At 45.2% G+C, this 22,733-nt stretch overlaps 2 protein-coding genes across 3 annotated transcripts in view; both read left to right on the top strand.

Moving 5' to 3' along the window:
* Positions 1 to 11,961, top strand: part of usp48 (ubiquitin specific peptidase 48) — a 30,276-nt gene extending 18,315 nt beyond the window's left edge. The window contains exons 12-27 of one of the 2 annotated variants that reach the window (XM_080891313.1): positions 148 to 348; positions 1,205 to 1,316; positions 1,406 to 1,542; positions 2,250 to 2,324; positions 2,452 to 2,576; positions 5,504 to 5,626; positions 5,739 to 5,800; positions 5,942 to 6,052; positions 6,420 to 6,550; positions 8,441 to 8,547; positions 8,644 to 8,751; positions 9,195 to 9,377; positions 9,461 to 9,586; positions 9,706 to 9,754; positions 9,840 to 9,866; positions 11,256 to 11,961. In XM_080891313.1, coding sequence (XP_080747439.1) covers positions 148 to 348; positions 1,205 to 1,316; positions 1,406 to 1,542; positions 2,250 to 2,324; positions 2,452 to 2,576; positions 5,504 to 5,626; positions 5,739 to 5,800; positions 5,942 to 6,052; positions 6,420 to 6,550; positions 8,441 to 8,547; positions 8,644 to 8,751; positions 9,195 to 9,377; positions 9,461 to 9,586; positions 9,706 to 9,754; positions 9,840 to 9,866; positions 11,256 to 11,278 — 1,700 coding nt within the window. In that variant the 3' untranslated portion in view covers positions 11,279 to 11,961. Of the gene's footprint in view, positions 1 to 147; positions 349 to 1,204; positions 1,317 to 1,405; positions 1,549 to 2,249; positions 2,325 to 2,451; positions 2,577 to 5,503; positions 5,627 to 5,738; positions 5,801 to 5,941; positions 6,053 to 6,419; positions 6,551 to 8,440; positions 8,548 to 8,643; positions 8,752 to 9,194; positions 9,378 to 9,460; positions 9,587 to 9,705; positions 9,755 to 9,839; positions 9,867 to 11,255 lie in introns of both variants that reach the window. The other variant, XM_080891312.1, reaches the window with a different exon arrangement.
* Positions 11,962 to 14,226: 2,265 nt separating this feature from the next.
* zbtb40 (zinc finger and BTB domain containing 40) overlaps positions 14,227 to 22,733 on the top strand; it is a 16,422-nt gene continuing 7,915 nt past the window's right edge. Inside the window, 8 exon segments of the mRNA XM_080892531.1 lie at positions 14,227 to 14,411; positions 14,731 to 15,155; positions 15,517 to 15,659; positions 16,832 to 17,045; positions 17,219 to 17,602; positions 18,300 to 18,506; positions 20,327 to 20,491; positions 21,149 to 21,363. Of these exon segments, the coding sequence (XP_080748657.1) occupies positions 14,260 to 14,411; positions 14,731 to 15,155; positions 15,517 to 15,659; positions 16,832 to 17,045; positions 17,219 to 17,602; positions 18,300 to 18,506; positions 20,327 to 20,491; positions 21,149 to 21,363 (1,905 nt within the window). The 5' untranslated portion in view covers positions 14,227 to 14,259.

Here is a 22,733-nt window from a genome sequence, read left to right as displayed (position 1 = left end):
GAAACTGAAAGAGTAATTTTGCATGTGTAACATGATAATGTTAACACATGTATGTCTGGGATAAGGTACGGGGAACCTGCTGTTACCACAATAGAAGCCTGGATTTTTCTCCTTATGGTTGTGTCCCTCTGCTTTCTCTGTGTACAGGTGAGCCGTATGAGTTTATCCCCCTTGACTGGCTTAAGAAGTGGCTTGATGACTCCACTGCCACTAAAGAAATTGACAGCTCCCGCTTCTTGTGTTCTCATGACAAACTTCACCCAGACAAAGTGGGAGACTCCAGGAAGGTTTCCATGCAAGCTGCACAACTCCTGTATGAACGCTATGGTGGAGGGCCTAGACTGAATGGTTAGACTTTTCAAATCATGAGCTTCTGCACCCGTCATAGTTTCATTTCTTCAAGTTACACATCCATCGTTGTCATATTTAACCATGTCAGACTAATGACAAAGTGAACTAAGAGTTTCAAATTACACTCAAAATGATCTTGTTTCAGCACAAACTGTGTCATTGCAACACATTTACCACTGGTAAGGATGACAAGTGCAGACAGCTGTCAGATTCACCTGTTCACTTTGAAAAAGGTTTATTAAATGTGTTTTAACAGTTTTTGATAGGGTGTGCCTGAGAATGCAGCAAACCGATAACATTTGTTTAAAAAAGTTTGTTAGAATAGAATTAAACTTTATTGTCATTGCACATGCACAGGTACAGGGCAACGAAATGCAGTTTGCATCCATCCAGAAGTGCTTTAGTGATATAGATATATTACAATATATATTAGCAATAATATAGATATGTGAGTATATTACAGAAATGGGTCTATTATGGTATGTTATAATGTACACGGTATGAAGTATGTTGTGAATATTCTATAACTATAAGTATGTACAGGCTGTAGTGAGTACAAGCTATGAACAGGATATAAATATGAAAAACTATACAGAATATGAAATAAATAACTTTACAGAATCTGGGATATACAGTTATACAGAAATGGGAACTGTGCAAGTTGTAAACAGTTGTAGGATTAAAAATTATCGTATGTACAGAATGATTATTTACACAGAGCTATACAGTAGTGCAGTTATTGCAGAGGTCAGTAACCTCACAAGTATGCTAGAATATGAAAATACTGCAGATTAGCTCTGTCTATAGTGTATGTTCCGTACAACAGTATAGGTCACTTTGTGTGTTTGTTTAGAGTCGTCTTTGTGCAGAGAGTGTGTTAGCCAACGATGCAGAGTGCTTCGGCTGAAGAACCAGCTCAGTGAAGATTACAAGGAAATCTCAAACCTGGTGAAGCGCACATTCAGGTAAGCACACTCTGGCTAAGCGTAGGTTGGCGAATCAATGTCCTGACTTAAGTCCATATAAAAGTACATTTTATTGCACTGTGTATCAGTGGTGCAGGTTTCTGGGTAGGCAAAGCATCTCTGCGGAGCTGGAGGCAACTGGCTTTGGAACAGCTGGAGGAGGATGAACATGAAACCGCACACAACAACAGCCAGACCAATGGACAGGGACCACACACCAACAACAGTAAAGGTTCCAATAACCCTTACAATTGTATTTTTTCTTCTGCCCTCCACTTCCATTATTGTGTTTTTGTACCTGTCAGCCAAGCTGAAAATAACAGACATTTACTGTGTTTCATTCAGTCATCATTTGCAGATTTGCTGCACATAATATTCCTCATATTAATTACATAATAAGTATTGATTTTGACCTGATTCTGATGCTTGTCCTGTTTTTGTTTTCCCTAAAGAGACCTCCCCAGGGTTGTTGAGGCATTCTTTTGTTTACTTGTTCATAAAATCTTTTTCAAGTGGCCAGAAAAGCCAATAACATTCATAGATTTTTGTTCACAACTGTAGACAGACTCTTGAATATACTCAAAGGCCATTTTATTAGGTACATCTGTTCAGCTGCTTGTTGACACAAATGTGTAATCAGCCAGTTCCTTGGCAGACACTCGTGGATTTAGCCATGTGGACGTGGCCGAGACAACCTGCTGACGTGCAAACCAAACATCAGAATGAGGGAGAAAGATGAATTTACTTTGAGCGTGGCATGTGCACAGGGGCTAGCCACGCTGTTCTGAGTATTTCAGAAAAAGAGAAGCTTTTATTGTAACCAGCAAAGTGTCCAGTGACTATGTGTGTGCACCAGTCATGCTTTGCATGTGCAGCCACGTTTGGCATCTGCGACCATGGTTTTGGATATGAACATTACCTGTTTGTTTGCAGAGTTCAGCTCAGAGCTGTCGGAGTGCACTGAGGATGAGATGAAGACTTTTAATGAAGATATCGCCTGCAGTCACGGTATTTGCCACCATCAGCAGTAATTATTAGATATGCAGATGTTTTAAACACTTTAAAAACAAAACAACGTTCGCTGTTATGGCTGTGCTAACATCCATAATATAATTCTTATGTGCCTACTGTGTAGGGGGTCTGAGTATTCTGGAAACTGAACGGAAGTTGGTGTCGCCTGAAGTTTGGACCAAGTTTCGGGAATACTTCCCCAAAGCCCCAGAATTCACCCAGGACCAAGAGGCCTGTCAGCAGTGCCTGGTTAGTGCACAGCAGTGCGTCACACTGATCCCCTGTGCCGTCACTGCAGCTACATTATGTTTGAAGTATATTTTCTTTAAGCCTGCATCACAATTTGTCAGACACAGTTCATGTTGTGTAGATGGATGGTTCATTAACCTCCTCAGACCCGAACTCTTCCACGGCAGCATTTTAAATTTCTCTTTGATATCTGGGCTGATTGGGACCTGATGAATGTAAAAACAAAGAATTACCTGATTTTTGTTTCTAAAAAATGAGAGCCACATATGAGGCTATTCATGTAAAATTTCAACAGAACAGTAGCAGTTTAACGTCCTCGTAAGTGGATATCAGGCCCTTGCAGAGCAAACTTGAGCATGTTGGTCTAAATAACCCAAAATGTGACGTCCACATATACGCAGGTCCTAGGAGGTTACACATGAACATTTGTTTACAGTAAATGAAATGGTTTGGTGTTACTAATCCACACAGCTCCAGATGAAACTGGCATTGATGTGACCCTTAAATTAAAATCAGCTGGACAGCCTTCATGATTAATGCACAGAAATACTGATGGTTTCCACCAGTGTATTGGTATTCTATATTCAATACGGCAGCATGGTGGCACAGTGGTTCGAGTCTTTGTGTGTGGAGTTTGCCGGTTCTCCCCGTGTCTCTGTGGGTTCTCTCCGGGTACTCCGGCTTCCTCCCACAGTCCAAAGACGTGGAGTTAGTGGGATAGGTTGAGTGGTAACTCTAACTGTGAGTGCGAGTGGTTGCCTGTCTCTGGGTGTTGGCCCTGCGACAGACTGGTGACCTGTCCAAGGTGTACCCTGCCTCTCACCCCAGGACAGCTGGGATAGGCTCCCCAACAGCCCCTGGAAAAGAATGGATGGATATATTCAATACGTATGATATAATCATATTGAAAAATGAATATGTTGTCCCTCTGATGATAACCACAGCTGACAAACTTCCGTCTGTTAATATTGAGCTACAAATGAATAGAGCTTGGTATCACATTCAATTTCTAGATTTGATTCCATTTAGACTCAGTCAGTCAGAAATATTTCTGATCACTTATCAGTACAGCTTCATATTTTTACATCTACGTATAAACCAAAGCTGACACTGTGAGAGCGTCACAGCAGGCGCCTCTGTGTCAAAGTATCGAGGGTAAAACACAGAAGCAGGAAGCAGATTTGCCTGGCCTTTTATAGCACATAACCTTAAAAATATTCTGCATTCGATCAAAAACTGAAGAAAACCAGGAATCAGCACCTGAACATTAGCTGATGCTGCTGAAGCAGAGCAAAGTTACAGAGGTTTGATTGCAGACACGGGTAAGTGTCTTGCAATTTGTGATCATTTTAAAAAGTTTAGATCTCTTCGTTATTGAACAACAGAAATGAGGCTTTAGTGTGAGAGGTCAGTTTTGAAAAGAAAAAGACAACGGCAGACTGGTGTGTAATAAGCAAGCGAACAATGCAGAAAACAGAGTTGAAACTGGTCTCTGAGCACAGAGCTGTGCAGGAAGTGTGATTTTATCATGGTGGAAACAAAACAGGCAAAGTCAGAGTCATGATGATGTTGTGTAACGGGACGCGCAGTTTCTGTTGCTGCTGGTTTAGTCAGTCTCGCTCAGAGTGATGAAACCTGCAGCGTCAGCTGTCGGCTTTCAGCCCGACGCCGTGCCTGTGTGCCATCCACACTCTGAGTTTACGTCTTTGTGTGGAACTCGTGTACCTGCTCTCATTTACTGTTTCAGCTGTTTGGAGGTTGTTGAAATAGTTTTGTGAGCTTTAAGCTGAGAATCTGGCAAAATACATTTTTATTCACTAATCATTTGAGGATTTAATGAATTGATATCACTTTATTAGTGTGAATGCTTGAAAAGCACAGTGTTGTTCTTCTACATCTGTATTATTGCCACAAAGGCATCCACACTATTGAGTTCCTGTTTCTCTTTATTATTCTGGTTGCTTGCGCACGTTTTACTCCCTCAGCTTTGGTGCTATTTACACCGTTCAAATTCTGCTCTTTCTGCTATGACTTTTGGTGCTCCGCACTTCTATGCTTTTTGAGATATTGAATTTTTTATGCAATATTTTTTGCCCGTTTCTTCCACATTATCCATGGGGTGACTGATTTTGCTTGCCGGGATGAGCTGTGTTTTAGCTCAGTGAGATGAGCAGCCGTTCTCAGACTGGGAGGCCCGGGTTCAAATCCCGCTTAAGGCAACAATTTTTTCAGTTATCAGTTCAACTTATTTAACTCTTATCCACCCCAGCACCTTTGCCTTCACCCCTTTTCAGCACAAATCCCATCTTTTTCAGGTGTTTTCAGCAGAAATTCTGCTGATTCACCTCTTTTCTGCAGAATTTTTAGCCCTTTTGCCTCTTATCAGCACAACTTCCAACAACTTCTGCTAATTTCAGAAGCATTGTCAGTCTCTCAGTGAGATGAGTAACGGTCTTGAGATCAGAAGGGCCAGGTTCGAATCCTGCTCCTGGCAACATGTGTTTTCACCTCTTTTTAGTACAAATTTCAGCTTCTTTACCCATTTTCAGTAGAATTTTTTTGCTTTTCACCACTTTTCAGCAAAAATTTCTGCTTCTGCACCTTTTTTATAGCAGAATTTTCGGTTTCTTCACCACCATACAACTTTTTGCAACTTTTTAAAAATCTTTTTCAGCTTTTTTCAGCAGACAGCTTCAGCGTTGAGGCATCCACACAGCATTTTCGCAGGAAATGAACATTTTTCTAGTTGTGTGGATGCTTCCAAGGCATCCACAGTTTCTTCAGAAAATGCACTTTCTAGTTCAAACTGAAATACATTTTTAAACCCACCCCTACAAATGAACATGGACCTCTGCACCATTACCAGGCGGTGGTAGATGTGCCATTTGGTCAGCTGAGGAACTGAAAGATTTGTTTTCTCTTTCCAGACGATGGAGCAGGAGGAAAAGGACAATGAGGCCGTCAGTAAGATGATGGCCCTAGACCAGAAGAACCAGCTGCTCAACCTCTTCCATGAGAAAAATCGACCAGCGCTCACCAAATGGCCTCAGGTAAGCCGAGCAGTGCGTACTCAACACCAATCCCTCTTCATATGAGTAATACTGTTTGAATGATGATGACAGAAGGTAAATACAGACGCTGTTTTCTGGTTTGTGTACCCAGGGCACAGATGTGCTTTATGTAGTTCCTCTGTTTTTTGTGGATGAGTGGAGAAAATTTATCAGGTATGTTTGTTTTGACAGTAAAGTGATTATATGATGATACAGTTTGACTGTATGCACCATTCACAGCTGATTTTGAATCCTTGCCATTCTGCAGTTTCACTTTTACTTTCTGTTTTTCTCTCTTCTGTGTGTTTTACACAGGAGACCTACGAAATCCTCCCCCGTGTCCAATGTTAGCAACACGTTGCTGCTCTGTCCACACGGAGGCTTCATGTTCACCTACGACTCGCTCATTAACGGAGAGGCACAACAGTGAGTTCTGCCTACATGTCCCAAAGTTGTCCTGTGTCTTGCTTTTAAATTTGGGTGTGTGTCGTTCTTACCGAGGTGTTCATTGCATTACCTTCCCAGCAGTATATTCATGGCCAAAGTGTGTTGTGGTTTTTCTGTTTGGAAACGTCCGTGAGCTCCACACGATCAGCACTTTGATTGGCAGTTGAGATCAAAGAAGTTTTAGATTGTCTCTGCAGGATGGCCAATTAGAAGTCAGCATGCAGCTAACGAATCATAATGCTTGGTTAATGGCTCAGGCCTTACCCTGCTGCCATTCTTCAGCTGTTGGGCTGTTTGTTTTTCATGGTGTGTTGACAAAAATGATTTTGTTGGTTGTTTCGCACAGTGTAGCTCTGCTGTGGCCAAGCGAATGGGATGTGATCAGCAGACTCTTCATCGTGGACCAGCCAATCTCCATCCACTGCTTGAAACGGACTACACCAAGTGGCTCCACCACCCAGTACACCACTCAACCTGGTAAAAGTCCAAAGTGGGGTGAAGTATGTGGAGAAGAGGGTCGAGCAAATTGAAGAGAAGAATTAAATTCCACTGTAATTTTTCTAATGATCATATAGAGCTGTGGATACTGCATGTGGACAAACATCTGAGGTAGAGCTGGGCGACAGAACGATAACGATATGTATCGCGATATAACTTTTACTCGATAGAGAAATTAAGCTATCGCGATAGACCTCGCCGCTCTTGTCCTCAAAAAAAAAAAAAAAAAAAAAGGTCAGCCAATCCAAATTAAGTAGCGCAGAGCCGAACCAATCACAGCCGCAGCGTCACGTCGTGTGACTTGTTACATACAGCACAAGTGCCAAGCCACACGTGTGTTTGTTTGGGAAGCAGCCAGCGGGTAATGGAGGAAATGAGTGTGCCGACTAGAAAAATCAACCGAGCGTGACCGAAGAGAAAACAGATGATGGTTCCAATGCCGGAGAGATTGTCGAACGGAAGAGCCATAGAAGTTCCGTAGTGTGAAGGTATTTCGGCTATTTCAAGTCTGACAAAAACAGAGTAGCTGCACTGTAAATGTGCCGAAAGCAAGTCTGGAAATACAATAAACTGGTGCATGCGTCACACTGTGCGCCACGTTATTGTTTCGGTGAAATGAATTTCTACAATACTGTTAATTCTACTCTCTGCAGTGTTTAAATGCTTACATATACACACAGTTACTGTCCCTCCACACATACGACTCGGTTCTGCTTCTATGCCCCAGCTTTGTTTACTTTTTCCCACCGAGGCTTCTAGACTTCTGATTGGCCAACATTTCTGCACGGTTAGGAATCTAGCGCCACCTGCTGCTTTGGCATGTTCATAGCAGCGTTTTCCTTCATTTCTGCCTTTATGTGTGGACGGGATTATTTTTTAAAACGGAAAATCTCCGTTTTCAAAAATACCCGTGTACGTGTGGACGTAGCCTCAGTCTCTGACTGGAAGCGCTAATTCGTCATTCGGCTTTTGTCAGACTAAAGTAACTGTTAAAACTGTTTGAAAAGCTCAGCTATACAACAAGGAGAGATTGAGAATTTCCTTTTAGTTCTCAGTTTATTTGATACTGACAAAAGTTAGTCAGTTTTGTCTGTTCTTCTGTAAAACAAACTAAGATTTATTTTTAGAATTAATATTTTGTTTCTAAGTGGAATTGACAATTTAGTCTGTTTCGTTTGTTCTATTTTGAAACTTAAACGCTTTAGCGGCTGCCTTTTGTGTAGTTTGCAATATTTGCCTTTATTTATCTGAAAAAGTCTCATGTTCCTTAAGTACATTTACCCTGTTGAACTTATTATGGGAAATAAATATTTAAATCAAAACAAGCTGCTGATTAGTTCACATTTTACTTGTGAGCAACGGCACATTTAAATCTTACAAATATAGTTATTTGGCTTATATCGTGATAGATATCGTTATCGCCTGAAATGAAAAAAACATATCGTGATATGAAAAAATCTCATATCGCCCAGCTCTAGCCTGAGGTTTTCACAAACTGTGGATGCGTTACTCCAGATGCCCGATCTTTATCCAAGTTATCACATATTAGGTCACAAAAACGTGCATGAAAATGAGATCATTGAGGCAGTTTCATGTACAGAGTGCACCTCACATCTGGTTCATTCCACAGCACCTTAAATAAGGCAGGGCAGGCTATAATACAGGAACAGTTTAACCAGCTCATTCAGCTAAAGGACCAGTGAGCACTCGTGGTTGTCTGCCCGTCCAAAAATCACGACCCAAACTGTGCTGAAGGTCACATTGGTTGGTTCGTAGGCACAGTTCACCCGTGAGCCCGATCAGATACTTCATCAGTGATGCTCTGGCTTTTGTCCTCGATTTATTTCAAATGGATGTGTTTGTGTGCAGATCTGTGTTGGGAATGCAGAGAGAGCTTCCTTTTCCAGCAGCAGAGGGACCTCAGAGAGTATACCCAAGCCACCATCTATATACGCAAAGTTATTGAAGACAAAAGAGTAAAGACCTTTTACCTCAAACGTGACACTTTTCACAGCTGCTGCGCTGACTGTGTCTAACAGCCTCTCCTGTCACATTTATTTACCTGTGCGTAGATGATAAAGGAGGCTGCTCCAGAGCTGAGCGTCAGCAGCTCTGAAGCAGAGGAGGAGAAGGAAGAACATCCCAAACTGGATGGTGAGAAAGACCCCGACTTCAGCCAGGTAACCACACAAGCACCACGCGTCTGCAAGAGAAAGGTCTCAGTAATTACATTCAGTGGCAGGACGTCTCGGCTCAACAACGAGCGATGTCGTCAAAGCTGTCAGCAGAGAAAGGCTACAGCAGGTTCTCTGCACTAACACGACTGAGAAATATGAATGAACCCAGACAAAAATATCTCATTATAGTGCAAGTCTGCTAAGCAGCTACAAGAAATGTCTGAGTAATGATGCTGCTGCTAAATCTAGGAGTTTGTTTTTACAGTCACTTCTGCTGTGACGGCTCTAAAACCTCACGTGACCTTGAAGAAACCCATTTAGTTTGCTAGTCCTTTGCTAGCAGCACGCACAGATGTCCCTGAGTCTTTTGGGGGGGTTTCCCCTAAGACTTGTATCTTTGACTCAAATTCATCATCTGTTACAAATGAAGACTTTGTTTCTTTCAGTCACAGGACGGTGCAAAACGGCTAAAGTTGAGTGACAGCAGTGTGTCCACAGCTGCTGCTGGTGTTGTGACCAACGTGGCCAAACCAGGTGGAATCAGGAGGAGCACCCGACACAGGAAACTCCGAGGAGAGAAAGCGCTCATCGTTTCAGCTAATCAGACTCTGAAAGAGCTGAAAATACAAGTGAGGAATTCAGATTATTGAACACAAAGTAGTGAGTGGGCCAGTTTGACCAGACTAAATCCACTGTGCCTGTCATTGTCCAGATCATGCACGCCTTCTCTGTGGCTCCATTTGACCAAAATCTCTTCATTGATGGAAAAAGTCTGACAGATGACTCAGCCACACTGGGTAGCCTGGGAATCATCCCGGAGAGCATCATCTGTCTGAAGGTACACATCACAGTTTCCTCATCCTGACACAACAATCGCTAGAACGATAATCTGACGTCTACAGTGGGATCCCGTACGTTTTCCTTTTCCTCCAAATATGTTCTGTTGTTTGGCTGCAGGCTGATGAGCCAATAGCAGATTACGCTGCAATGGATGATGTCTATCAAGGTAAGTAGGCCTGTGTTTGCTTCCACTACAGCTGGATTAAAAGAAGGACTGCTTTCTTAAATTGGCTGTTCCTCTTTGTTCACAGTGAGAATGCCTGAGGAGGGATTTAAAGGTGAGCATGTTTTACTTCAAACATAATAGTGGTGGGTCACAGTGTAGGGCACAGAGCCACTGCAGCTGGGATATGGAGCAGGTGAAGGAAAAAAGTGAAATACGTTAGTTGGAATGACACCAGTAAACTCTTTCTTACTAACAAGCCCAAATGTTGGGAATAGGAACCACATGTGGGCTGTCCCAAGTTCTTTGTGTCTGAAACAGGCTGTATATACGCCCTCTGTCTAATAGCTGCAGGAGAGCCACAGGTAGTGCTGGCTGTAGGTCAGGGGTGGGCAACTCCAGGCCTGGAGCGCCGGTGTCCTGCAGGTTTGAGATCTCACCCTGGGTCAGCACACCTGAAGCACATGATTAGTTCATCACCAGGCCTCTGGAGAACTTCAGGACATGTTGAGGAGGTCAGGGACACGTCTAAAACCTGCAGGACCCTCCAGGCCTGGAGTTGGACACCCCTGCACTGACTGGATCCCTGGCTGCTCCAGTCTGCATGCCAAAGTATCCTTGGATACTGAACCAGCTGATCGGAGTATGAATGTGTGTGAATGCATAAGCGCTGCTGCTGTATAACGAGAGACGACGTGTTTGTTTTCTAATGATGAGCGCTGTTACAATCCCAGCCTAACCCAGCGTGTTATTAAAGACAGGCCTACCCGCCTCAGCAGGCAGCCAGTGTCCTTGTTTTCCCAGTCCCATCCACAAGTTGGCAGCAGCAGAAAGCATAAAGTCAAGTCTAATGAGCTTGGAAAGCTCGTTGAAGACGAGAAGCTTCCTCAGAACTGAAGAAGCTTCTCGGATGAGATCTTAAAAACGTCTTTGAGAAACTTAAAGAAGTCCAGACGCTTTTCTCTCCAAGCTCCTTGGACTATGAGGACGTGGACGACTGAGATCCTTCACAGACATAAACCCAAGGACTCACAAACAGCTGGTGTTAGGGCTGTGCAATGTGACCAAACTCTCATATAAGACATTTCTCATCCTGATAACCACACGTCACAAAGTAGTGCTTTCACTGTAAACTCTGTGATCTCGACCTGTGTGAAGTGTTTCCAGCTGGGCGTCGTGTACCTGGGGTCGAGTGTGTTGGCCCACGCATGAAGCTAACATGTTTAGATGTGAGTGTTTATTACACGGCGTGCTGCGGGAGAAAGCCTGTTCTAACGTTTGAGTCTGAGCTTTATTTGGAGCAGCTGACGGCTCTTTCTCGTACTGTCACGTGATTCTTGTGGGGGCGGTAGAAGAGAAAGAAATATTGCCATAAACTGTATTTTGCCACGATCGATGTTTTCATCCGGTGTAGTTCATCATATCACTCGTCATACAGACCTGTGACACAGCGTGTGACCGGACAGTGTTTGTATTTCTTTCTAATCACTGTGACCTCCTCTAGGCACCGGGCTGCTCGGCCACTGAGGACAGCTGTTTGTAGCTGTGCTTGAACTGGAACGATGACGGATGGAAAGTTTAAAAAAGCTTGAATATGTTGTGTCCATATAAATAAGCTCTTAAATTTGTTCTGTACTTTGTTTTTCTACCTTTTGAGTAGGCTTTCTTTGATAAAACTGTGACTATCTTGCAAAGTTCCTCTACATGAGGTTGTCTGGCCTGTGATACGAACGTTTGTAAAGAAAGCAGGTTGGAGACGCTGCACTCTGAGACCTGGCTTCAGCTCAGATCTGCTGTGGGTCAAGAAAATGTTTTATTTTTCAATCTTTTAAATTATGACAGAAGACAAATTGAAGATGATGCTCTTTCTTTCTGTTGTGTGTAAGCTTATCTTGTAACTGCAGCGTTTTCAGGTTTGTCAGAAGAATGCACTAGTTACTGTTAATTATTGCAAATATACTGGCTCATAAATCTTAGAACATGTATTACCTCCACACAGTCATTTTATATATACATATATAAATGTATGTGTATATATAAGCATATGTGTGTGTTTGTACACACACACTCGATGTGGCATTTGCAGTTACATAGCTACAAAGTATGGAAATCATACGCTGGAGAGAATGAAATGGTGAGAAACAAATGTAAGCAGTGACACGTTGTCTTCTTTTCACTGTTATTTCTTATAAACAATAAAGTTATTTTCAAAGCACCCTGCCTTCATAATGTTGAGTTCATTCAGGGCCTGACACGTCTGTGAGCCCCGTCAGTTCAATGAACTTGCTCCAGGTTGCAGCAGCAGGTCGTCTGCGATCATATCGTCCTGTTCCGAGCATGGTCTGTTGTTACCTGGCTGGACTGCATCCCTGTGGTCTTCCTCTGTGGTCTTCCTCTCCTCCTGCCTGGCAGCAGGTCATGTATAAACCATGCCAGCCGCGCCTCTGTCTCCAAACTCCCGCCTGTGCTGTCCCTTTCATATCTTCATTACTCACTACAAGCATCTCACGCCCTCCAGCTCCGCCTCTCGTCAGTGCTGCGTCTCGGGCCCAAACATCAGAGCGGCTCTCGCTGCCATCTTGTAAACCTTCCCTCTCAGATATTACACCAACACCTCTCCACCCTACCTGCACCTTCACCTCCTCTCTTGTGCACTGTGCTGCGTTGGGCTTTTGACACCAGGAATTTAAGCCTGCCCACATTCACTACTTCCAGTTTCACCTTTCCACCCGCCTCATGTTCTTTTACCCATTTTCATTGGTCTTTCTGCACAGACACTGTAGCTCAGTGTCTGTGGGTATCACAGGCCATACAGACTTCATCTGTTACTCCCACCCTCACTTTTCTGTGCTTCCTAACTTCCTCACACAGCATCACGGGTCTTGCCTCAGCTCTATTGTATATTTTCTGTAGATGAGACGGTGCAGCAGCTTTTTGTTTTCTTGATACTTCTGCATGAATAGAAAGCAAATATCACATTTACTACAGATGTCCAATAAGTCATCTACTACGGCTGCTCATTGGATCAGACATGGTCTCAGTAGTTGAAACCTGCACCGTTATTTTCCTGTCAAAATGTTCTTGTTATCTCAATTCTAGTGAACCACTGAACTAATGAGTTCTTGAACTTGGGCCGAAGATAACTGAAGGACTCTTTGTTAAACTGTTGTTGTCCTAGTCATGCTTTGGTTTGCATCGAGTGCTCTCTGAAACATCCCACAAATGCAGTGAACTGAGAGGAAGTCAGAAATGTTCAAAGCAACAGTCGCTGTGGTGAACGAGCCGCTTCCTGACATCTAAACCAGCGGTGCGCAGCCTCTTGTGCTCCCCGGACGGTTTAGCGTCAGACCGTCACGGAGCGGCCTTTAAGGTGTGGCGGACAAATGCAACAACAAAACGATACGACCGAGAGAACCGCGGCGGTATTTTGTAAATATAACAGTAAACATGAATTCACTGTCTGTTAGCAGCGTGCTGCTGAAACGCGCCAACACTGACGGTAACGTCCTCCTCTCTGCCCCTTAATGCTCTCTGGTCGCTATAGTAACGGGTACGTATTTCTTTCAAAATAAGACGCACCTACAACACGACAAACCCCCTGGAAACCAGACATTTCACACCCGAGCTTCAACTCTCGCGGCCCGGTGCCAAACGACTCACGGACCGGTACCGGTCCAGTGCCCGGGGAACATCCGCTGTATTACGAATATATAACAGATTCTTGTTCCAGGCAAAAGCTTTTATGTATTTGTCGTTAATTTAATAATTTTGAGAGAATATATTTGTAATGAACTGTGGAGCTGTTGTTTGACACGAGCCCACACCGCACGTCCCTGAATGACTGCTCCGGTGAAGGCCCAACGGTCATACAAACAGATTTAAAGCGAACCGCTCGCTGTGATGAGACTTCTTCAACCGGAAGTGTCCCAATTTGTTCACGTACTGCGTGTCGCCATTTTCAAAACAGTTGAGCTTTATTGCGCACGGCAGAATTGTTCAGCAGAGAAGTTTAAATAAAGACTCGGATTGAATAATTCAAGGTACAGCCCTTAGTGATGGTCTGGGGTTTATTCTACTGGGAGCGCTCCTGTATCGCAGCGTGCTTCACTAATATTACAGGAACTAGTTACCTTCTCTGGAGCACATTAGCAACCTTAGCTAGGCTACAGCTAGTTACATTCCGGTAAACACTGTTTAAGAAGACTGAACGTTAGTTGCTGATAAGACGACACAGTGAAGACACCACGCGTTACCGTGTCCGGCATCACGTGGTGCTTCATACACTAGTTGATGTTGTAATAAAAACATTAGCTTTTTACACAGTAGTCGGATAAACTGCAGCTTTGTGTGAGTCTTTCTCGTGCTGCCGGCGCACAGAGTGAGTACGGTATAAACGCAGTTTTAGTGAAAAGTACCAGTGATGAGTTGTGATAATGCTGCAGGCCTGATTGTGTGTTTGGACATGAAACGATTACAGCTGTGGTTGGTGCAGTCGCCCTGAAACCAACATGATGGAGCTACCCAACTACAGCAGCCAGCTGATGCAGCAGCTGTGGGCCTTGAGGAAGGACGAGCACTTCTGCGACTGCACCATCTTGGTGGGAGAGGGTCGTCATCGCGCACATAAACTGGTGCTGGCTGCCTCCAGCATGCTTTTCAGGTAGACCTGGTGACTCTTCTGCAGTCACATATTTGGACCTTACAGTCGTTCATCTAATCTCAGCAGCGCTCCTGTGGAAGAATGAGTCAAATTCAGCTCATGAACTTTTAGTTTGGCTTTTTTAAAAATGTGTTTATTGAGGACCATGAAATCTAACACGTGAGTAGAGTTTATGAGCAGCTGTTACAGATGTGCTCTTTGTGTTTGCTCCCGTCATACTTTAATATTGATGCCAGCACGGTGTACAGGTGGCTGCTGCAGTCGCTGTTCGCTTTTATTACACTGCAGCTTAAAACCAGAACGGTGCTGTCTCCGTCAGGTCTCTCCTGGATGGCTCCGACACCATCTCCATCGACACAGCTGTGGTTTCCTCGCAGGAGTTTGGCTGCCTCCTGGACATGGTCTACACTGGTAAACTGCCTCCAGGTAAACACAACGTCAGTCGCATAGTCGCCGCTGCAGACAGCCTGCAGATGTATGACGTGGCCGTTGGCTTTAAGCAAGTCCTCACCAGCCTGGTGAACCAGAAGCCCCCGGTATCAGTGAGCTCCGCTGTGCCACACCTCACCGTGACCGACAAAGCCCCGAATATGAAGCCTGAAGGCTCAGCCTCGCCCAGCAAGCACAACCCGTCTTCAGACGAGGCGGAGGTGACGGACGAGCTGAAAAAAGAATCGTTTGAGCATGACCGCAATGACGAGCCGGCGATTAAAAGGGCCCGCGTGGAGCTCCCTGACACATCAGGTCATTCTTATGTTTAAACCCGTAGTTTGGGGAATTTAATGGTGTGAGTCGATCTAGGAATAATTCAAATCACACGTTACTGGAAATAGAGTCTAAAACAGGCGTGGGCAACGCCAGGCCTCGAGGGCCGGTGTCCTGCTGGTTTTAGGTGTGTCCCTGATCCGACACAGCTGATTGACCTCCAGATGTTCTCCAGAGGCCTGCTAATGAGCTCATCATGAGATTCAGGAGTGTTGACCCAGGATGAGATCTTAAACCTGCAGGACACCGGCCCTCCAGGCCTGGAGTTGCCCACGCCTGGTCTAAAATAGTCTCCCTACAATAAACAAGATAACAACTAGACTTTATTTTCTGTCCACAGGGCCCGAAGACATCAAATCCTCAGAAGGTGGCGACACGTCGGCAGCCAGGCTGTCCAGCGAGTCTGGTCTCCTCGCCAACACGTCGTCTGTTGTGGAACTGCTGAGCCAAGCAGCAGAGAGCCTGACAGAAAGAGAGCGACAGGTACAACAGGAAGCCCTGGTTCTTCTACAGTTTGACTCCATCTAATACCACCTTAGCTCACGGCTCGGCTACCTTTAACACCCAAAGAGCCGTTTGGACCCGGTTTCATAAAAAAGCCACCGAGCTGCAAACGCATCCAAAATGAAGATGCCCCTGTAAATACTGCTCTTTGACCTTCATGCTTTGTATAAACAACGACATACAAAGTGTGTTGCTTATGAAACACATGAAGTGCTACAGAGAAAACTACATTTTCTTTATGTACTAAAATACTAACAAGAAACCAACACAATAAAAAGCTGGAAGGATTCACGTAGCAAACTAACGGTCATCTCGCCTCTGAGCCTCCTGAGCCTCGAGCTGAATTTAAGAAATGCATTGGAAACAAATCTCTGTGTCACTGAAAAATATCTGCATCATCATAAATATTAATCTTACCTGGTTAACGGGACGATGGGATCGACACTGCATGAAGTTCCCGCTGTCGTCTGTGAGGCGTGGGTGGAGAGCAGCTGCTCACCTCCGTCTGTGGAGCTGAGGATCCACACGTTCGTGTCGGGATGCCGTTCCACGTCTCGGTTACCTCAGCATCACTGCAGTTATTCTCAGTGACAGTGGCCTCCTGAGGTGAAGTGTGGCGCTTGTTTGACCGACGAAAAATAATCAAATATCATTTAAATTTCATATTTCAAGATCACAGTAATCTCCCAGTGTAGAAGTCACTAACACTAATAAACACGTTTCAATTAAATACTATTAATTTATTTAATGTATTCATTGTCCCAGGCCCCGCGTGGCTCCAGAGCCGCGGGTTGAGAACCCCTCCCTTGCACGTTGTTTAACATGTTTGAGCCCTGAACAGTAGCTCTCCAGGCTGTCCCCCTTTGTTGGACAGTGTCAGGAATCACTCGAGCATGACCCGAAGCACAGTTGTGGCTCCACATAGAAGACGACGACAGTAACAGTGTATCTCTACGTACTGGAGCCAAAAGCACATTTCTGTTTCCATTTCGCTGACCGCACCACCTCATGGTCAGCGTACTGTGAGCGCACAACTCGCTCTGAGCTACAGCTGTGACGGCTCCTGGCTGTAGCTCGAGGGCGCCATCTACTGACTGGAAGGTTGCTGCTGCTCCACAATTTCATTTTGTTTGCACTTTGTGCTCTCTCAGGTTGTGTGTCGGTGCTGTGAGGAGGCTGATCCCAGCTCCGTGTCGGAGAAGCTGATGAGTAAAGTGAAAGAGGGTCAGATCGGAGAGGAGGGGCTTATCAAGCTGCTGCGCACCGCCAAGCAGAAAGCTTCATCGTCCTGTCCCACACAGCTGCTCCCTCTGCTGGAGGAGCTGGAGAGGAGCGTACGGCAGCCCGATGGCAGCCACACTGGAGGTAAAGACGAGCACCGGGAGTAACATGAAAGACGATGTGTAGGTCTGTCTTCATTAAGGACAGCTCGGTATTTATATACATTTGTGTCCGTCCAGCAAATGGACAGGATGTGATAGGAAGCTTTTTTAGTGGATGTCTTCTACGTATTTTGAGTCTGTCGTCCATGTTTGCAGCTGACTCAGAGCAGGAGAACAGGAGTGAAGATCGTGTCCAGGAAGAAGATGAAAACGGTGACGAGGCGGAGAACAAGGAGGAGCAGGAAGATGCAGCTGTAGCAACCGAGTGTTCCCCTCCCTGCTCCTCTCCTGCTTCCTGTCACGCCAAACCTTACTGCTGTCACTGGTGTAAGAAGAGCTTTGATTACAAGTGTCGAATGCTAGCACACATGAAGCGCTGCTCCATGTCCCAGGAGTGTGAGCAGCAGTGTCCCGAGTGTCCTGAGAAGCTGTCTAAGCGGGCCCTGCAGCGCCACCGGGCCGAGGCTCACCGCAGCGCCACGCGGGTCAAGAAGAAGGCGGCCTGTGACCTCTGCAGCCGCACCTTCGCCCACCCGTCTGGTAAAGTCACGTGACATTAAAGCAAGATTATTGATGTGATCAGTGTCTGTGCTGGAGCAAACGGCGTGCTGATCTCACAGCTGTTCTCAGGCTGCATCCACAGTGTTGGTGTTTGATAATGATCAGAGCAGGAACCGTCGATGAGGTACTGACGTGTTTCTTATTATGGCTTCTGGTTTCAGCATTTACTATACAGAAGCGTCACAAGCAGTAACACTACCTGAATTATCAGGTAAATATGAATGTAATGAAAACATGGGGCTGCTGGTTTAATCCCAGTCAGAGATGGAAGCTGCGAGCTGGCAGCCAGCACTGCTAGCTGCTGCTGTGCTTCTGTTTCTTTTGTTGAGTGGAGTATAACTTTGTGCTGCTTCACATTTGATGTTGCTGCTAGGCTACAGTCTAAATCTCAAAAGGACCTGAAACAGGTCATTTCACCAGCAAAGAAACCTTCTAAGGCAGGAACACCGTACCTGACAGATGTGTGGTTTCCCCGCTGTGCACTCGACTCTGGTCAGCACAGCTGCAGTGCGTACAGCGTAGGCAGCAAACGTGTGCTGCCGTGTGCAAAAGGACTGTGGGAAAGATCACATCTGTCGTAACATGAACTCTGAGCTCAGTTTGGGGCCAGCTCGCGCGTCACAGCACAGCGATCGTTTCACTTTGTTCCATTTAATGAGTGCTTCTCATTTCTTAGGTATGATTTACCACAAGCGCACTGAGCACTTTGAAGAGAAGCCGTTTGCTTGTGATGAATGCGGCGCGAAGTTTGGTGCAAACTCATCTCTGAAGAATCACATGAGGCTGCACACAGGGGAGAAACCCTACCACTGCAAGCACTGTGACATGAGCTTCAGCGTGGCTGCTGCACTTGCATACCACACCAAAAAGAGACACTCTGAGGGTAAGACACACACACACACACACACACACACATTTGGGGTTGTGTGATATACAAGTGGTGATATGTGTCTTTCACGTGTAACAGCTTGTCACTGATACAAGAACAAAACAAAGATTCAACATCCAGGACAAACCAGAGAGATAAAGTGTTGAGACTTCAAACCCACAGAGTTATGATGATGATGTTATTGATAGGTGACACACCTATCACCAAGGAAACCAAGGGGAGAAAGAGAGAGGAAGGAGGGATGGCACAAAGCGTGGAGGTTGAAAAGCTCCGTTTGGCTGGCTGTGATATCCACCTTAGTGGTGTCAGTGTGGAGCTGTAGAGTCCCGCGCATCATCACAGTGCACCAGTATGGTTCTTTTGTTCCAGTTGAGGTGACTGTGCTGTTGTAGTGGGCAGGGCTGTGGTCATTACTTTTAGGTCTGTGTTTATTAAAGACAGTGGGCGACCACTGCAGGGTTAGACTGGGTTTTAGGAGAGTGTTACTGGGAGACAGAGCTCAAAGAGCAGCTTTAAGCCTGAAGCCTTTTCCAAAAGCATGAATCAAGGCTGAGCTGGACCCAAGGACCTGTGCTACACAGCTCGTTTGCTTCATCTGGATTCACCCTGACATGTCCATCAGGTTCTGACTCTGTAAACCAAGCCGGGGTTTCCCCTTCACGTCCACATGAAGGTGTGCTGTCGGCAGGATCGGGCTAATCTAAGAGATCCCGTGTCACAGATCATGTGACTAAACTGGTGATTCAAATCTATAAGGAACATAGGAATATAACAGTAAACTACAAGGTCGTATAATTATCACATTAAAAAGTCTGCTGTGATGCTGCTGCTGGAGGTTTGTGTTGCTAGAGAACAGCAGGAAACAAGGATAGGCTTGGAGACACTGGTTCCCACTGGAGGCACTGGTTCCCACACAGTGGGAGGACGTCACTGCCTTCAAAGATGAAGCTGAAGGATCACGCTTCAGATGAATCTTGGATGGATTTGTGGAAATTTGTTGAATAAAGTTGAATATAAAGTTAGAAATAAGAAACACACCAGCACACATGACAAAAGAAGAGGAATCTAGTGGTGGTGGAATAGCTGAGGAACATGGAGCGCTTCATCGGCAGTCACACTACCTGGAACAAGCCTTTCCCAGCAGAAACACAGGCTGAAGACTGAAATGCTTTCAGATGTTTGTAGAATTTGATGAATGAGCTTAATGGTATAAGATCAGCAACCAGCCAGCTGAAGTGTAAAAAGCAGCAGTGGTGAAAAATGTGCTAAATGAAGCCGACAAAGTACCTAAACAGAGCTTCATTTGGTGAAATGTGCAAAACATAACAAGCAGAAGGTGCTGCGGTGCATCCAAACGCAGAGAGGCAGCTGAGCAGGCAGCTTATAACCTCCCGTGTGACACAAACACACAGGAGGCTGATGTGCGTCGCAGCCGCGCTGAAGACTCGAGCGTACAATGTTTTTTAAAAGCAGCATTTCAATAATAATCCTGCAGAGAAGCTGAGAGTCGCACAGACGCACAGAGGTTTGTGCGACTCAGCTCGAGTCTGTGGACGACAAAACACAACAGCGCAGCCAAACTGGGCAGTTTCCAGTCTGGCTGTGCTGTTTTGTACTTTTCTGCCCACCTTTAAGGCCTTTGGGTCTCACTGCATCTGTGTGATGACGGCGCGGCGGCGAGCCAATCAGAGGGTGTCCTGGCTCCTCCAGGCTGTTTGCTGTGCAACACCCAGAAACCAACAGCGTGCACAGATGCAGTATTTCTATCATGCAGCATGTACAGACAACATTTGTGTGCTTCTTTGATTTTCCAGGGAAGATGTATGTGTGCCAGTACTGCAAGGCTGTCTTCGCCCAGTCCATAGAGCTGACGCGTCACGTGCGGACGCACACGGGAGACCGGCCCTACGTATGCCGAGAGTGTGGCAAAGGCTACAGCCAGGCCAGCGGGCTCACTGTGCACCTGCACACCTTCCACCGTAAGAACGTTTTTGCAGTAAAGTTTGGAAAAGTAAATCTGCGTTTACATACTGGCTTCTCTGACATATGAAGGACTGGCACTGATGATCCATACATGCAGCTGTTTTTGGGGTGGGGCACTTTTCATTTAACAGCCATGTTGTCAAAGGCGGACGTGTTCCTGTAGCGGCTTCAGGCCGACTGCACCTGTACGTCCCAGCTGATCGCTGCCCTGTGACTATTACTGACACGTCAGACGTCGTGTCTTCAGCCTCGCAGACGACCTCTCAGGTCCTGCCGGGGCCTCACATCTCACCAATGCCAGTAACAGTCTCATATGTACTAATGGTGTGAAACCCAGTAGAAGCGTGGATCAGATCTGCTGCCTGGGTCTTCACAAATCACCTTCATCATCACACTGCAGCCGTGTTTCCCCACCTGATGGAGCCACGGCACGTAGGTGCGCCGTGGCTCCATCAGGTGGGGAAACACGGGTGTAGCTGCAGCCCGACTTAAACTCGTGCCAGTTATCAGAACACATCATGAAGGGGTTGCACCAAGGTTCAGTTTCCTTTCCTTACTGGGAGCAATGGGATTCTTCAGGGAATGCACCAAACACTGTGGTAGCTTGTGTGTGCTGGTCAGGTTTCAGTGACGGTGTGTTTGCTCTGTGTCAGACCTGTCGGAGCCCCACGACTGTCAGAAGTGCTGTCTCAGCTTCTCGTCGCTGGACGAGCATCGGCAGCACATCCAGGAGTTTCACCCCAAGGAGTTCCACAAGTGTCCCACCTGCAGTAAGCTGTTTACCAGCGCCGCCCTCCTGGACAAACACAAGCCCACGCACACTGGGACAAAACCCTTCAGCTGTGATCTCTGCAACAAGTCATACCAGGTACACCGAGCCAGTTGGACACCGTGACGACTCCATGTTTGTAAAATGGTAAATGGTCTGTATTTATATCCGGTTGTTCAGTGATGACGTGACGAATCCTACTTCCGGGTCTAAAGTAGTCTGCGTTTAATATGGCTTTTGTGTTGTTAACATGTTTAATGTTTTGTATTTTCTTCTATTTGATCTCAAAAAGCTCCTAAAACAGTCAGTGATCACTGTTGACCTCCCTCAGCTTTTATTACCACTAATCATTTATTTAGGCTCAGTTTTTAAAACCTTAGGATGTAACTACAGCCCAGCCCATGCAGCAGTATATGAATGACTAACCTCGTATTGTGGATGGATTATCTCAGTTGTTCTCCTGGCTGAAGTTTGGTCCTTTTACAGCATCCTGCCATGCGATTACATTTGTTCCTGACCACCGAGAACACTCACGTTAACTTTTATCGAGTGGAAAAAAAGTTAGCTTGTTCATATTATGCTAACATAGCTGTGTCGCTAGCGGTCACGTAGCACATCATTATATATCAGCTAACCCAACTTCAGTAACCCTACAAATGTCACTGCTGTTTAGTTTCCTGTCTTAATATATGTTGGAAGTGATAGCAGAGCTGTACGTTTGAATTTGTTTCCAAAACCCCGCAGTCAGGACATGCTATATTGTATTTAGATAGAAGCTAGCGAGCTAACTTCCTGCTAACTTCTAACTCCGTTAAATGTCATAAATTCCGTTTTCATGGATGCCTGGATGTTAAACTCAATTGTTACACCTGGTAGAGCAGAACGCTGATCATTTTATTAAAGATGAAAGACTTTAGACAGTTTTTAACTCTCAGTAATGCCATAGTGATCGTTTGATATATGGACCTAAGATAAGATAAGATAAGATAGAACTTTATTAATCCCTCGGGTGGGTTCCTCTGGGAAATTCGACTTCCAAAAAAAGCACAGCAACGACCGAAGTTACAGTTACAGAACTGTTATATATATATATATATACACACACACACACACATATATAAATACAGAGACAAATATAAATAAAATATACAAAGGGGATAAATAGAATAAATAGGAATAAAAAAAAAAAAAAAAAAAGCGGAGTTTAGACCCAGACACGGCTAGTGACGTCAGACTGAACAACCGGATAGCGCTTTACTAGTCCCTAAGGACCCCAAAGCGCTTTACGCTGTCAATCGATGCGTGGCTTCACCAACAGTGTGTTACAGATTGTGTTACCATGCGTGGCTGAGGATGGGCTCAGTGCAGTGTGTTGGATTCATGTTTCAGCTGTGGAGGCCTCTTAGACCCACACAGGACAGTATTGGGCAACTTGTGACTGCACAACTAAACGCACACATTCATGTGTC

The sequence above is a fragment of the Rhamphochromis sp. 'chilingali' genome (genome assembly GCF_963969265.1).
Source record: "Rhamphochromis sp. 'chilingali' genome assembly, chromosome: 9".
NCBI lineage: Eukaryota > Metazoa > Chordata > Actinopteri > Cichliformes > Cichlidae > Rhamphochromis > Rhamphochromis sp. 'chilingali'.
The sequence above is the reverse complement of the archived record's forward strand: the minus strand, read 5'-3'. Positions and strand labels throughout refer to the sequence as shown.